The following is a 17,077-nucleotide window of genomic DNA, read 5'->3' as shown; positions in this document are numbered from 1 at the left end:
CTAGCGGTTTGCAAGCTGTGTTGGAGCCTTGTCAATTGGGATTATGGTTTGCCTGACAAAGTTTTCCGTACAGTGTCCCTCGGTCTAGGGCATTTGCCTGTTTTTTTGCGTGAAATAGGTACATCCTCGAGAGATAATAAGCGGCGTGGCCGTGCTGCCTGAAACCGTTCTTTCGGTGTCTGTTAGTAGGTTTCGGTGATCATTTCTGGCTATGGTTGGTGTCATTGAACAATTATATCTACGTGCCTGGTTTCTTTTTCTTTCCACACTACGGATGCTTGTAAATTTGGGCAAGGATTGCAAGTCATATGAACAAGGAGCAAAAAATTGTGATTAGAATTTAGATGGTGTCTTTCTAGTTTGTTAGTCGTGTGGCAAGCACACCCACTACTCTGTAAGAAAACTCCTCCCACCCGAATGCAGGATTATCTACATTCTGCAAGGGAGAAAATTTTGCCTAGCTAGAACAACTCTCACACAGGTGGGACAAGCATAGTGTCGAGTTTTATTATGCAGGGTACAGTGTTGCGGAAGCTTTCTGATGGAAGACGTGCTCTAGTTCTTTCGGTCCAATAATATCTTATATGTGTAAGTTTTTCTTCACAATTCCTTAACTTTTGAACCGAAACAGCACGTGGCAGTAAATGAATCTGTCACGTCAACGTCGATATCGAAGCATATTGCTTGGCTTGGCTCTTCTTCGTAGCAAACAAGTGGACAACTTACACGCGTCGTATTGCTTTTAAACTTGAATGAACCCGAGTATACATTCATGTATTTATCTCTTTTCCGTCATCTCCCTTTGACTAACTCAAACAAAGCAGAGACTCGACAATTCACCACATCTAGCTGAACCAGTAGCTGGCTTTGGCCAACATATAGATTGTGTGTGTGTGTGTATATATATGAGGCTTCAAATTTGGCCCCACCCTAAAGTTTATAATATCTTTGGCATTGCCAAACAAGGTGACACAGTTTGATATTGATTCCCCATTCTATCTGCGCCTATAATAGTTTTGGACCTAACCTAATAATTCTCCATTGTCATCATCAGATTCTTTAGGGTGGCGGAGCCAGTATTTATAACAATGTGGTCATAATTTCGTGGGAGTCCTTAGTGGGTAGCTATCGAGTTATCTGTTCTTTTGAATTCTGTCGATATCTATTCAGTGACGCATTTTATCAAATACTTGTTATAGACCATAGGTTATACAAGAAATAAGATTAAAAAAAAAAAGACAAAGAAGTAACATGTTGTAAGTTCGTGTTTTTGACTCATTCTTTCAGCTTGTAGCGAGTAATATATTATATACATTGCGATTATAAAGTTATTTGGGTTATGAGCATTTAATGATTCTATATTGGCTCTACCACTGCTCATGGGACTATTTTCATGTGTATCAAAAGCGTTTGTGATGTATTACTTCACTTCACGTGTTAAAATAAAAGTAGACGAAAATTTTAATATTTCATACTTACGGATATATAAAAAATGTAAATATAATTTAAGTAAGAACATTACTTAGCTACTCAAAAATGAGTATGAACTCCTACTAAAATTTTTTAGTGTTTGAATCACTAAGCTTTGTGCATATAATCAAAACCGTTCATATTATCAATTAAATATAAAGATCATCTTTACACAAAATAAATTAAAACTAAGTTCGTTTAGACCTTGTATTAAAAAGATAATGTGAACTAAAAATCTCCCTACAAGCAAAAGCCACTAATTGTCGGCCGTAATTTAACAGCAGCAATCCATTCCATTATTCTTTACGCACTTACCAACCATTTTTAAGAATTTTATTAGTGGATCTTGCTTTTGGATAGTTAGCCAACTTTTCAGCGCCATTGAAATTTTTTTAAGTAAATTTGAACGAAAAATTTTCGGTACGGTTTATATTAATAAAAAATTATATTTTTATACTAAAAATTTAATTATGGTATTATTCATTTTATCTTTTAAACTCAAAGTTTTCAGTTAATTTTCATTAATTTTTTTTTAATTGGTTGGACCGGCTGCCGGCACACGATAACACACATGGCTGCCGTAGACGGTGCCGCCCGATGTTTGGCCGGTGGTTGCGTAGCTAATGGACCGACACTCCCGAACAATCATTTCCCACCACAATCATTGCTTTATATAGACAAAAATATATAGAATTAACTAAGAGCATTTAGTGTGCAACGTAATCAACTCCTTAATTATGTGGTGCGAGATACCTTCAAATTTATATTACGTGTACGCATCAACCCAACTTGCATATGCTTATTGACATGCACTTGACTCTAATTCATGACTTGTTAAAAGTATTAGCATTGAAATTTTGGTTATTAATTTTTAATGCGTCTATAAGACCGAAAATATATGAGTTTTACATCGATATCAAATGCTTGAAAAATTAGAGATTAAATTCATTATAGGATTACTTGGTCTGGTAATTCCAACTCAAAACTAATTTTGATTTCTCTTAGCAAATTTGCAGGACAGGCAAATTCACTCTCTTGCAACTGACATAGCCCTATATTCTTGGGAGGCAATTTGCTTAGCTTTACATCCGTCCCAAGATATTACACCCTCTCTACACGTATTATAAATTTTTACTAAATATAGCTGTTTCGTTGAATTAGTACCCTCATGTCCCAGTACTCTACAGGATGATACATCTTAATCAAACACCTAATTAAATATAAAAGTCCACTAACTTAAATAACCAACTAAATCATGGAGCTTTTTGGATGAACATCAATAAGGAAAATATGTGTGCACCCATCCATCCTTCATCCTTGTGGGTTTTCCTAAAATTAAACGTTTTTTTTTCAGTCTAGAACGCAAATCGGTACATCATAATATTTAAAAAATTGAATAAAAATGAATATTTTCCGAGCACTCTTAAAATCCTCCGCCATTCTAAGACATTCCCCACTAAGAATATAATATACCATTTTATTTAACCAAAACTAGTATAAATCACAACCACACAAAAGGATGTGCAGTGACTTAAAATATTAATTAAATTAAAACGATTGATTAGAGAATTGAATAAACCTTTCATTGTAAATATAAATTAATACACGCTTAAGTCCCTAGTCGGATCAGAGGACGGAGGAACCAGCTATTACCACAAATCATACATATTTTCCGGCGACGTCTAAACTCCGAAGAATTCAAACACAAACACGCCGACAGCCCATTCCTCGTACAAATCTCCTCGTATGTTTTCCACCACAGAAAAATTACAAGAATTTTGTTTTGATCTTTAATCTTATTAGTGCTTCTTCAAGAGCGCCGCGCGCAGCTCGGCGGCGTCGATCTTCGCGGTGCCGTTCTCGGGTCCGTAAACCCCGGTTTTGGGGTCGGGGACCCACGAGACCTTGAAGGTGGAGCCCACCTTTTCTTCCCCGGAATTCTTCTTCGTTATGTTCACGCTTCTGGGATTCGTAGCACCTCCTCCTCTCACCACGCTCGACGCAACTCCTTGCGAACCCGCCGCATATCCACGTCTGCATTTCCATGAAAAAAAACATCATTAACATTTAATTGATATAAATTTCAAAGCGTTAATCACGTTTATCAACTAATCGCTTCCGGTTCACGTCACGTGGACTAACGTGCGCCGAAAGTGTTCCGCTTTAAGAAGAAAACCGAAATTAACAGCCGATTAATTACTAATTCTTCGCCGGAGAATGGTTGTGCATGAATAATACAGGATACCATATTATAAACATGGGATTTCTCTCACGGGGAGAAATGAAAAACAACAAAACTTAGACGTGCATGATTAACTTAAGATACTGTCACAAAGATATGGTTTTTTTTCTCTCTTACGAGAGATGAACCGAGATCGAAAACAACAAAACTTGGATTCGATTGTTAGAAATGGTTAGTACCTGGAGATGGAGCTAGAGAAACCGTCGACGACGAGAACAGAGAGAAACTTAGCGTTGGAGAAAGAACGAGCCATTGTTTTTCTTTGGTAATTGAAAGAGATCGGAATCTAAACACCGCTGCAGAAAGCTTAGTAGCAGAGAAAACCTTCGCCTTCTACAGCAGCGAGAAGAAACAAGAAGCTCTTTTGCTACGGCTCTTTCTTTCTCTCTCTAAAAACTCTCTGGAATTGCGAAGATGGGCTTAGAGAGAGGGGGGGAAGGTGTTTATATAGGGGAGGAAAACAAGAGACGCGTGGAATCCAAACAAAAGAAAACGCTGTTAAAATGGAGCGGCCAGTTGACTAACCTGTAGTTTGTTGCCACGTGGGATTAATGCGAAGTGCCGTTGCTCTTTCGAAGGGAAGAGGATCTTCCCGACTCATTTTGTGGGAATCTCTATATTCTAACCGGTATGGTCAGTTTTCGTCAAATATTATTTATATTTAATTTTAAATAAAAAAATATCAAATAATTTCTGACCGTATTATATATAATTAATAATTAAAATATGTAGATTCTTATGATTTTCATAATTTGGATTCGGATGGATCCAAATCCATTTTGGATTTTGGAACTGAGATCGGACGGTTGAGAGGGAGTGGGGATTTGAGTGGAGGACATTTTTCTTTCACCTCAATCAACGTCAAAAGGTGAGGAAATGTCGGCGTGAGTGCGGAGTCTAGAATGTGAGGGATATTGGCCATCGATGACAGAAAATATTGAAAGAGTAATTTGGTATCAAATTCGTTATCTACGAAATTTGAATATAAGATCACTCACTTTCAAGTAAAGAAGAAAACCATCAGATTATAATACTGAGTAGCTACATGTATTCTTCTTTACTTGTAAATAAGTATGTTCAATTATCGTCAAATGTAAATTTAAACAATATTATTATGATTGTCCCTAATTTAGCCCACTCATTCACTCTCATAGTGTAGTTAATATCATTGGTTCAAAAAAATAATTTGTGAAAATAATACAAAAATTGTAGATTGTCCATACATCTATTTTTACATATGACGCACCCCTCTTTTTTCGACCATCAAATCAATTAAGTTGAAGAAGATTAATGACAAAAAATTAATAATAATGTGTGAAAATAAAAATGCATGTATGACACTTTTATCCATATAACATTGTATTACTGATTAAAAATTTATTCGGAACACGTCACATCATATTTTATTACTATTATTTTTAAACTAAAACAGTGAACATATAGTAAACCATGTCGTTGATCCATATTAAATAGATGGATAAGTATGAAATGAGAGTCGTAAGCAGGAGAAAGAAAGGGGAAGTGGTGGCGGAGTTTCCTTGCTATGTTCTGGAAGGTTTTAGGCAATTTGGCCTCGTGATTTATGGAAGGGTCCAAGTCAAGGGTCTTACTTGTTAGGGTTAGGAGTCATGACTCTCGTGATGTGATCATGAACAAAGTTCCAACTTTTATCAAGTTGGTCTTCGTGGTTATCTATCGTTTTCATTTTTTTTCTTTCCTTTAAACAGCTGTGCAAACTAAAAGGAAATCAAATCACATAACCTCCCCAAATAGCAGATCAATTTAGTCGGTTTTCTGATGAGCAGTTTTGTTACAACTTGCTCTGCTGAGGAATTAGATCAATGCAGCTGCCACCAGCAAGAGCAGCAAAAGCGTCACCAGCCGCCGTGCCATGCATGCTCTTTTACATATTTTCTTGTTATTGTGTGTTGTGTCAAGTCACTCGTGTGCGTGCAGTCTGTGCTTCTAGAAAACCCTAGGAAATATATATGCATTGGTCAAAAGACAAAAGAAGGTACCATTAAGTTGGTGGGATTATTTGACCATTTATTTTTTCTAGATACTTCAAGAACATTTCATAAAGCTACGGACCATGTCCATCAATTTAACATGGTGTGGCACGCGATTTAATATTTTTTTTAATAAATTATTAGAATCCGGATAAACAACAATTTTCACTTGTATATCCTCTCTTTTTCTATTATTTTAATACATCCATTTCCAGCCAAGTGGATGAAATGTGTCTCTACAACGAACACAAGGGTTGGGGTTAAATTATGAGAGCAGGCAAGTGCCCCTAGTGGGAGAGGTCAAGGACCCTCCCTCCACAACAATCACTTCTTTGGCCCGTCTTTTCATAGATCAGGTGTACTGATATCGTGATGTCTCGTGCTAGTAATCAATACAAAAGTATATTTAAGTTTCATCAACATAGTGTAGTTTTATTGCCACAAAAAGCTACGTCGACGGTGTATGTACCCTTCTGTATGCGAAGGACAAGGAAAGTGGTTACTTTCGTTATAGCATCTCTGTCATTGACATGCATTCTGTGTTGTGCCATTTTCAGGGTTTTATTGGTTGGAGTTGTATGCATATGATCAGAGATACGGGACCGTTCATCACAAAAGAGCACTGATGCCGTCGATCGCATATAACAATCAACCTTAACCACATACAAACATATCTACATACATGCATACTCATGTTATTTTTTATGGCTTTGAGCTATTTTAAATAAATTGAACTGATGTACGAAGAGTTCAAAATTAATTAATGAGTGGTTTAACATATTGTACCTTACAAATCTCGTCTAGATGGATGGAACTATATAATACTGGCTCATACTCAATTCCAAATTTATCTAGCCCTAGCTAGTCACCAAACTGACTCTAAATTTTTGTGTTTCTTATGCCTCTTTTGGTGTCTAGGATTCTAATAGATTGGAAAATTCACTAAACATGTTGAAGTAAGAATTAATGTCAAATTCTTTATTTTGTCCAAAATGAAGGAAGAAGATGGACTACTAATTACAAAAACTTATCCATCTCAATCCTTTCATTTGGGTGGAAATTGATGGAAAATTTACTTATAGGGAATGAGATGGGGAATCATTTCAGTTTTTTACTTCCACGTCTTTACTAAAACATGGTATTATAAATCATTCTAATTACTAACTTCCCCTGTGTTTACTAGCACATATTAAATTGAAAAGAATTGTGGGTCACACCTTAAAATCCTTAATCAAATACTTGAAACCCAATTATTAATTTGAGGGACTAGTTGATCTGTTCTCATTCCTTTTTCCTTTTCTTAGTTCATGAACATTCTCATTTCAAGTAAGTAAACATGTTATAATAGGGATACGTCTTATTCACAACTAATTTGTCTTTTATCTTCAAATTGCAAATTAAGACATATTTCTTGTTTTCTTTTTGTCAAACGCATATTTCTCGTTAAATATATATTGAATCTAGCGAAGCATCTGATTCGATTTTATCTTGGGAAATTTTATATAACCTCTTTCTACACCTAACTTACTCTTTTCTACCATGATACTTTTAATTAAACTATCAATATCTCTTTGAACCCAAATATACTACCTAAACTATCATCACAAACTTAATTCAATTTATAAATTTTTCTCTACACCCATTTAGAAAATAAAAATCCTAAATTTGCAAACATAAGTCCATTTCAAGTTAGGACTACGAAAAAAATGGACAAATTCATAATCTACATGATCGTCCTTGCAATTATATTATAATAGGGTTACCAATCAATAATATTTCTTTTTCTGTTTCACTAAACTAAATTGTGAAACTATAAAAACCATGCACTGGGAAGTTGAAATCAAACCACCTACTGAAGCATGGCCCTTTTCTCCATGGTTTAAAATCTCTCTCATTCTCTAGCTCTTTCTCTCTCCCATTCGTTTATTAACATTAGTTCAGTCAATAAGGTATATTGTTACTCTTTCACATCTGAAATGGCTTTATAAATTCTTAAAGGGCTTTTCAGGCGAAGTTTCACATAATCTATCCATACCAGAAGTAGATGAAGTTTCAATGGTAGCCAATTTCATGGCTTGAATGAATCCTGTCTCACCTGTGGTACTGTATCTGTAGTGATATAATCAAATGAAAGAACCATGCATGCACTAGAAGGCCGGATGAAACCATTACATGGATTATTTGGATGAAATAAGACGTGATGGTTGAGTTTAATTATAGAGTGGGTTTATTGATAAGTTTTAGGTTTATTGTTAATTAAAATTAAAGTTTAAGTTGGATGTAGAAAAATGTTATATGGGTTCAAATAAAATTTCTCTTTTATCTCTATACCAAATGAGGCTATAGTTATTGAGCCGAAAGCATCTCAATCATTGGGCCTTAAATATCTAGTAGCAAAGGTGAAGGCCCATTAATATACCCAAAGTTAAATTCGGGCCCATTAATCGAGCTAAATCTTTGCTAATGTCTTGTTGTAGGGGTGGGCATGGGTCGGGCCGGGCTCAAATTTGAAGGGACCAGACCGGACCTGCTTAAAAAGGAAACGGGATGGGTCGGGCCGGGTATTGCAAATCTGATCACTGGAACCAGACCTAACTCGGCCCGTTTGAAACGGGCCGGTTCGGGACGGGTCCACGGGTCCTTCTACTTTTTTTTTTCTTTTTTTTTTCCTTGGTTTTGATCGCCTTCGCTGATCCTCCAGATCTTCTCTGACATCAAGACCCTCATCGGTTTTGTTCTCTTCTTCTTTAGCTCTCCCGACGAGCTCATTGGGATGGCGCGGGGGTCATACTCCTCGGGGTTCTCTTCCAATGGCTGCTGCTGCGAAGGAAGAGCAAAAAGACGAGCTCGCCGAGTCCATCAACTACCAAGTTCGACAGAAGTATGGTGAACTTTCAATTTCCATCTTTTTTTTTCTTCAAATCAATCACTCACAACACCAATTCAACAAAAAATTACATTATCTATATCTATATCTGTATAAATGTGATTGTAATTAAAGATCAAACAGAGCTAGATTCAACTTAAAACGCAAAACCCATAAACAAATATGAGAGTGGACGGAGTACAAAGGCTTCGACGACGTGGCCACGGGGCTGGCGGGGCACATCTACGCCATGAACTGGAGCGTCCTCGAGCAGTACCCAAACCGAGTGGAGATCCTGCAGCTGGATGACTCAAACGCGGATATCACAACCTGTCATTCGAGCACCTGTACCCGCCAACCAAGACCATCTTCATCCCAGACAAGGAGTGCCAGAAGCCAAACCTGCGATGTAAAATTTCACAAATTTTGTAAATCAAAATTAAGAAATTGACGAAATTAGAAGAAATGATGGAAATGAGTTACCTCGGTATCGAGATTGGAGGAGAAGACAGAGGAGTTGGTGGGGGAGGAGGGCGGCGGCAACATATCATTTCTTGGTGGAGTGTGGGTGTGGGTGGGGGTGTGTCTGTGCTCCAGGAGGAGAGTTGCAGAGATGGGGGGAGAAGGTTCGAGAGATTGGATGAGGGGGAAACACGGGGAAGTGGGGTGTGTGTGTGGAGAGAGTTCTCGAGAGTGAGAATTGTCGCGGGGAGGAACAATAGGAAGTGGGCTTGGGAGACAGTACCCAACACTGGGGTATTCTTGCAAACAGGGCGGTCCGGGTACCCTTTTTTCTATACTTTTGGAACATTCCCGAACCTAAAATTTCAAAGGCCCACCCCGCCCTGCCCCGTTTCTCCTTTTTAAAAGCGGTGTGATATCCACACACCCCTTTTTACTTCTCTCACACCTTTTTTAATTTTTGGCCGTCGGATCAGATGAATTAAAGAAAATCAAATGACAAAAATTAACAAGGGGTATGAAAAAAGTAAAAAATGATGTATGGATAGCACACCCTTTTAAAATTAGAACCCACCCCAAACCACTAATACCCGCCCCACCTGCGGGCCCAGGGCCCGTTTGCCTACCCCTAGCTTGGTGCAGTGGGTGCCCGCGTAGCCGTCGAGCTCGTCAGTCAGCTTAAACCCCTTCCATCTCCACCACAGCTTCAAAACAAAATCCGAAATCGGGAACTGAGAAAGAAGACATGGCCGAGAACAACAGCGGCGGCGGCGACGGTGGCGTTGGTGGTGGTGGAGAAGTCTCGGCGAACCAGACGATCTACATCAACAACCTGAGCGAGAAAATAAAGCTGGACGAACTGAAAAAGTCGCTTCTGGCGGTGTTCTCGCAGTTCGGGAAGATTGTGGAGGTCTTGGCTTTCAAGACTCTCAAGCACAAAGGCCAAGCCTGGCTCGTCTTCGAGGACGTCTCCTCCGCCACCAAAGCCCTTCACCAAATGCAGGGCTTCCCCTTTTACGACAAGCCCATGGTATGCAATTCTAACCTAATTTTATCTAATTGTTTAATTTAGAAATTTAATATTAGTTTGATTTTATTTTGTTCCTCAAATTCCATTTATTTTGTTAGCATAGTGCAGAAAAAAGAGTATGTAATTAGTTGAATAGAAATGGTAGAAAAAAGGAATTTACTTGTTGTAAAATCAAATTTGGGAATATTTAGGCATGATCCAGCTCTTGTTATTAGTCAGTCTCGATGATGCCCGAACGCGTAAACTCTACTGGCTACATGCTGTCAATGTCATAGGGACTGCGAGTGGGGAGGGGAGATTGGGAGGGTTTAGGTTAGGGCAGGTTTTCGCTGCCATTCATATGATTGTTCTTCTGCATTGTCTAGAATTTGGCCTTTTGATCGGTGAATAAGCACATTGGCATGTCAAGTGATGGATGGATTATGTTTCACACAACCATTCTTTATCCTAGTTAGATGGATATAATGAATTGTGATTACCGTAAGATTTTCCCGTTGTTTAATTTGTTTTGTTTTTTGGAATCATTTTACTGATATGTGATTAATACAGAGAATACAATATGCCAAGACGAAATCAGATGTGATAGCAAAAGCTGATGGTACTTTTGTTCCACGCGAAAGACGAAAGAGGCATGAGGAAAAGGGTAAAACATGATCTCTCGTTTATAAAAGCGATGTGACAATAAGATATATCTTTTGTAAAAAAAAATTGCGGTTTTGATGTATGATTGATGCATTTGTTTTTTATGATCTTAAAATTTGTTTTTCTGTTCCTTATGCGGCAGGGAAAAAACGAAAAGAGCAACTTGATGCGAGCCAAGCCGGAATGGGTGGCGTTCCTGCTTATGCCGGTCCCTATGGTTCAGCACCTCCGGTAAGCAAGTTTTCTGTTTCATCGAGGGATAACTTACTCCCAATTTCAGCTTTGTTTATACCTTCACTATTTATGTTTGGATTTGGATATCTATGATCATATTTATTACATGTCGTGATTGGTGTTGCTTGAACTGAAACAACTCTTAACTGATTCTGAAGTTTATTTGGTGGAAAAATTGCACGTGACTCATAAAAGTTGGGAAGTTGACAAGTTACTTGGAACGTAAACAAATTAGATAGGTGTATAACAACTGGAAACTGTTATGAAAAATACACAGATAAAATAATTTTTTGGTTTATTTCGGTGATTGGAGATCTCAACCATAGAATACAAGCTGGAGATCTCAACCATAGAATACAAGCTGGATGGATGAAGTGGAAGAGTGCATCCGGCGTGTTGTGTGACCGCCGTATGCCACTGAAGCTCAAGGGAAAATTTTATAGGACGGCAATAAGGCCGGCGATGCTGTATGGCACAGAATGTTGGGCGGTGAAGCATCAACACGTACACAAAATGGGTGTAGCGGAGATGAGGATGCTTCGTTGGATGTGTGGGCACACGAGAAAGGATAAGATTAGGAATGAGGATATCCGGGGTAAAGTAGGAGTAGCCGAAATTGAAGGAAAGATGAGAGAAAATCGGTTACGGTGGTTTGGACATGTGCAAAGAAGGCCTACTGACGCTCCGATTAGAAGATGCGACTATGGGACAGAGGTTCAGGGCCGAAGGGGTAGAGGAAGACCTAGGAAAACTTTGGAAGAGACTCTAAGAAAAGACTTAGAGTACTTGGATCTAACGAAGGACATGACACAGGACCGAGCACAATGGCGTTCTAAGATTCATGTAGCCGATCCCACTCAGTGACTTGGATTTTCCAAGTCTCCAACCGAGAAGTTTTCCTCACTCAGGAAATTAAGGGAACACTACCTCAACCTACATGCTCCACTCACAAAGCTCCAACAAAAGAAAATTCAAAGAACTTAGCGAAGAAGGCTTTGGTGTATTTAACACAATACGTTGAAATGAAGGAAAACTTATTTATTGATATCCCCGATAAGCTACAAATATGTACATATACATGAGTCAAAATAAACAAACAAGAGAGAGCCTTCACAAAGGTTGCTTAGGAGAAGTCGCAGCAGTCGGTAGAGCCCCAGAAAGAGAAGGCACCGGAGGGGGATCATTCGGAGCCTCAGTACTGGACAGAACCCTAGAAGGAGGAGGCATCAGAGGTTGATCATTTGGAGCTTCATTACGCGGTACAGCCCCAGAAGACGAAGGCAATAAATGCCTTTGGAACAAACCCACAAATCTCTGATGATCAAGTAAAACCTGACCATCAGATTCCTTCATCTGGTCCAGCTTCCTCTTCATGTTTGTAGCATAGTCATGTGCGAGACGGTGCAACTGTTTATTCTCATGCTTGAGCCCTCTAATCTCCTGTTTGAGACTCATCACTTCAGCCGCCAATGATTCAACTTGGCGGGTTCGAGCAAATAGGCGTTGGGCCATATTAGACACAGAACCTGCACACTGAACACTGAGAGCCAGAGAATCCTTAACAGCTAACTCATCAGATCGTTTGGAAAGTAGTCTGTTATCTTTGGGAGTGAGAAGGTTCCTGGCCACCACCGCAGCGGTCATATCATTCTTCATAACGGAATCCCCAACGGTAAGAGGACCAGTAGGGGAGACGAAGGATGGGCGCCATATGTTGTCTGGAGAAGGCGGGGCTGCCTCTTCAACAAGGTTCAAGTCAAAACGACGGTCGGAGGGGCCAGACATTTTCAAAGGTGTTGAAGAGAGAAGAGGTCGAACAAATCAAGATCTTAGAAGTGTAAGAATGGAGCTTCTACTGGTGGAGATTCAAGTGTGCTTTGGAACTTAATGCCAGCCCCTATAAAAATCTGCACTCGACGGAGCTTCAAAAATCGAAGAGGCGCCTGCTCAGAAATCGAAGAGGCGTTTGCTTTCTCAAAAGCTGGGCTGCTCAGAGACCACGAGGGTCGATCTCAGAAATCGAAGAGGCGTCTGCTTTCTCAAAAGTTGGGCTGCTCAAAGACCACGAAGGCCGATCTCAGAAATCGAAGAGGCGCTTGCTTTCTCAAAAGTTGGGCTGCTCAGAGACCACGAGGGCCGATCTCAGAAATCGAAAAGGCACCTACTTTTCCAGCCTTGGTAGCACCTGTCACACGCACACTCAGCTTTGCGGAAATTATGGGCATTCTGTCGAAGACTTCTGGTGAAGTAGAAAGCACATGAGTCTTACTGTTCAATCACCCACTTCCCACACGCAATAGTAGCTCATGTGTATCACAGATAACTTTGCCAAAGTTCTCTGCCAAAGTTGAGCACGTGAAGCTTGCAGCTTCCACTACATCGCTCTGACCAAGACGGGTAAAAGAATAGCAAAGAAACAGCACTAACAAAGTTTAGACACATAAATTTTGAAGGTCTAGCTACCCCATATTATTACCCACAAGAGTAAAGGAACAGTATCACTGCTGGATAATTGGAAAGTCCCTGTGTGTCAACCTCTGTGCTTCGTGGCAAGGTAGACTAGCAAACATGCCCAACCTTTACTCACATTCGAGAAAACACTCCCAACAAGATTGCTTGCTCCAAAATCGAAGAGGCACCGTCCTCCGAATCTCGAGAGCCAGACTCCCAACATGACTACTTTCTCAAAAATCGAAGAGAGGGTAAAGGAACAGTACCATTGCTGGATAATTGGAAAGTCCCTGTGTGTCAACCTCTGTGCTTCGTGGCAAGGTAGACTAGCAAACATGCCCAACCTTTACTCACATTCGAGAAAACACTCCCAACAAGATTGCTTGCTCCAAAATCGAAGAGGCACCGCCCTTCGAATCTCGAGAGCCAGACTCCCAACATGATTACTTTCTCAAAAATCGAAGAGACACCGCTCTCCGAATCTCGAGAGCCAGACCCCCAGCATGATTGCTTTCTCAAAAATCGAAGAGACATCGTTCTCCGAATCTCGAGAGCCAGATCCCTGATAGGATTGCTTGTTCGAAAACCGAAGAGGCAACACTTTCCCAACTACAAGAGCCGGATCTCCTTGGATAAAGCTGTCTGTAATCTTCACACGTAACATCAGCTTTCCACATACCACAGACCACTTTTTCAAAGTGCTCTGACAGGGTAAAGGAATAGCATTACTACTTGTTGTTAAGGAGACTCCTATATATGTCAACCTCCATCCCCAACGGACAGACAGACCTGCAAAAATGCTCAACCCTTCCTCATATATGAGAGGGCACTCTCAACGAAGCCTTTCGAAATATTCAGCTTTCTTTCCCCCCGATAATACCTCTGCAAACAAGTTATACTAGAGCAATAATATCTCATATCATCAGGGTTAAAAGCAAGAGTATCCCATATCATGCTTTTTCCCTGTCTTTTCCTTTGGCCTTGTTCTTACCTGCAAGATAAGGAGAAAGAGAGCAATCAGTCAGCACTTGGAATCAAGCTTCCAGCCAGGAACTGACTGCCTGGAACTTACTTACCTGGCATTGCTCTCGAGTACTCATCTTCAACATCTTATGCTTCCAGGGAAGATACCGCATCTGCCTGAGGAACAGATAGGGCAAGTGAGAAGGATACAAGGAAGCATGTGGAGACAAGCGTAACAGCACACGTGCCGATACATCCATTACTCTGTCAAAGCAAAAGTATCCCATATCAGTAGGGTCGAACGTACTCTAGATTTGATGGACTTGTTTTGACCCTCAAATTCTTCAGTCGGCCTTATACTCTGGAGGAAACCAGAAAACCCTCCAGCTCAGTTCAAGAATAAGCCTGTGGAAAGTTACTTCTTCAAAAGCAAAAGTATCCCATATCATCTCTTCTCATTTTTCTTCTCTTTATCCTTCATGCTGCCTGCAAGATAGGGAGAATGTGAACAATCAGCCGGAGCTCTGATTGCTTACCTTGTCTGTCACCTCTTTCAGCAAATCCCCTAGCTCGGCAACTTGAGGGACTCCTACTACATGGTTTGTATCGCGCTTGACCAAGCCTGAAACTACAAGTAAGCTTCAAGTGAAATTGATACATTACCTTGTGCATCTCCACCAGTTAAAGATACCACCCCTGGATGGAGGAAGAGTACTTCCAGAGAAGATGCCACATCTACCTATGAGACAGATAAGGCAAGTTAAGACGATACCACATTCCGATACTTAGAAGTTTCGTGATTACGAGATCATTCTCCCACAATATTTCCTAATGTCATTTGTACTAAATCATTCACCTGTACTCACTAAAGGAAAGCTTGAACCTATGTACTTGTGTAAACCCTTCACAATTAATGAGAACTCCTCTATTCCGTGGACGTAGCCAATCTGGGTGAACCACGTACATCTTGTGTTTGCTTTCCTATCTATATCCATTTATATACTTATCCACACTAATGATCGGAGCAATCTAGCGAAGATCACAAAAAGCGACCGTTTTCGCTACCTAGGATATATCGTGCAAGAGAACGGAGAATTAGAGAGAGATCTCAACCATAGAATAGAAGTTGGATAGATGAAGTGTAAGAGTGCATCCGGCGGGTTGTGTGACCGTCGTAGGCCACTGAAGCTCAAGGGAAAATTTTATAGGACGGCAATAAGGCCAGCGATGTTGTATGGCACAGAATGTTGGGCGGTGAAGCATCAACACGTACACAAAATGGGTGTGGCGGAGACGAGGATGCTTTGTGGGATGTGTGGGCACACAAGAAATGATAAGATTGGAAATGAGGATATTCGAGGTAAAGTAGGAGTGGCCGAAATTGAAGGAAAGATGAGAGAAAATCGGTTCCGGTGATTTGGACATGTGCAAAGAAGGCCTACTGACGCTCCGGTTCGAAGATGTGACTACGGGACAGAGGTTCAGGGCCAAAGGGGTAGAGGAAGACCTAGGAAAACTTTGGAAGAGACTCTAAGAAAAGACTTAGAGTACTTGGTTCTAACGGAGGACATGACACAAAACCGAGCGCAATGGCGTTCTAGGATTCATATAGCCGACCCCACTTAGTGGGAAAAGGCTTTGTTGTTGTTGTTGTTGTTGTTGTTGTTGTATTTCGGTGATTGGAAAAAAATTTCATTTAAGTAGTACCCTTCATGGTTTATCTATTTCAAGTTTGTATTGGTTCATTGAAACTGGTGTATTTGACATGAAATTAGTAGAAAGCACTGTGCTGGGTTATCGAAGCATGGAGTTAACTGTTACTAGTTACACTTTGCTATCTAAATCCGGCTTGAAAACTGTATTACGCATTTAAGTGGGAGTCTAGGCTCAAGCATGCTCTTTGGATAAGTTTATAATCTGCGGCTTAGCCCGTTTGGTTGATTTTAAAATGATGAAACTTATTCCTCAATTATATGCTCTTGTGCAATCCTTGACCACTCTTCTCTCTCACAAACTTATGCAGCTTTCCCAAATACCGTATCCTGGTGGTGTGAAGTTACCTGAGGCTCCTGCTCCACCAAACAACATACTATTTGTTCAGAATCTTCCGCAGGAGACAACTCCCATGATGCTGCAAATGCTCTTCTGCCAGTATGCTGGTTTTAAGGAGGTTAGAATGGTCGAAGCGAAGCCTGGTATTGCTTTTGTGGAGTATGGAGACGAGATGCAATCAACAGTAGCAATGCAGGAACTCCAAGCTTTTAAGTTGACACCGCAGAGTTCGATGTTGATTACCTATGCCAAAAAGTAGGATTTAGGTCTTCGCTATTCATGTAAGCTGCAGCCATGGATCCTTAACTAGAATGTTGTTAATCCGTTGAGATACAATGCTTCGATGTATTATTATTGCCGGGATATATTAGAAAAGGGAAAAAAATTACGGAGCCAAATTTTCGTTTTCATGTGCTCATATGAGCATCCCCAGATTCACCATGGATTATGTTCTGTCTACTTGTAAGTACAAATTGCATCTGATATTTTCCTTTTGGTGGAAAACACATTTCGGTTTGGTTTTGCAACACTAATTTTTTACGATCTTATACATACAAAACTTTCCGATCTAGCATATGCTTTGGTGTATATTTTTGATATCACGGCTAAAACCCCAGGTATACACCGGAACATACTAGAATTTTTAATATCCTTGT

At 40.0% G+C, this 17,077-nt stretch overlaps 2 protein-coding genes and 1 long non-coding RNA gene across 3 annotated transcripts; 1 reads left to right on the top strand and 2 right to left on the bottom strand.

Moving 5' to 3' along the window:
- Positions 1–3,031: 3,031 nt before the first annotated feature.
- On the bottom strand, positions 3,032–4,174 carry LOC103432606 (protein SENESCENCE-ASSOCIATED GENE 21, mitochondrial). The gene is made up of 2 exons (XM_008370803.4): positions 3,892–4,174; positions 3,032–3,504 (listed from the first exon to the last, which is right to left on the bottom strand). Exons 1-2 carry the CDS (start codon positions 3,963–3,965, stop codon positions 3,270–3,272), a joined length of 309 nt encoding a protein of 102 aa, XP_008369025.3. The 5' UTR covers positions 3,966–4,174; the 3' UTR covers positions 3,032–3,269.
- A 4,434-nt stretch (positions 4,175–8,608) lies between these two features.
- Positions 8,609–9,357, bottom strand: LOC103427443 (uncharacterized). The gene is made up of 2 exons (XR_011578920.1): positions 9,071–9,357; positions 8,609–8,989 (listed from the first exon to the last, which is right to left on the bottom strand). It is a non-coding gene; the product is annotated as an uncharacterized lncRNA (long non-coding RNA).
- Positions 9,358–9,657: 300 nt separating this feature from the next.
- Positions 9,658–16,819, top strand: LOC103427442 (U1 small nuclear ribonucleoprotein A-like). The gene is made up of 4 exons (XM_029100438.2): positions 9,658–10,079; positions 10,629–10,722; positions 10,864–10,952; positions 16,393–16,819. The coding sequence occupies exons 1-4, from the start codon at positions 9,795–9,797 to the stop codon at positions 16,678–16,680; spliced, it is 756 nt and encodes a 251-aa protein (XP_028956271.1). The 5' UTR covers positions 9,658–9,794; the 3' UTR covers positions 16,681–16,819.
- The last annotated feature ends 258 nt before the right edge of the window (positions 16,820–17,077 follow it).

Source organism: Malus domestica, chromosome 03, assembly GCF_042453785.1.
Source record: "Malus domestica chromosome 03, GDT2T_hap1".
Taxonomy (NCBI): domain Eukaryota; kingdom Viridiplantae; phylum Streptophyta; class Magnoliopsida; order Rosales; family Rosaceae; genus Malus; species Malus domestica.
This window is presented reverse-complemented; position numbering and strand designations above follow the sequence as displayed.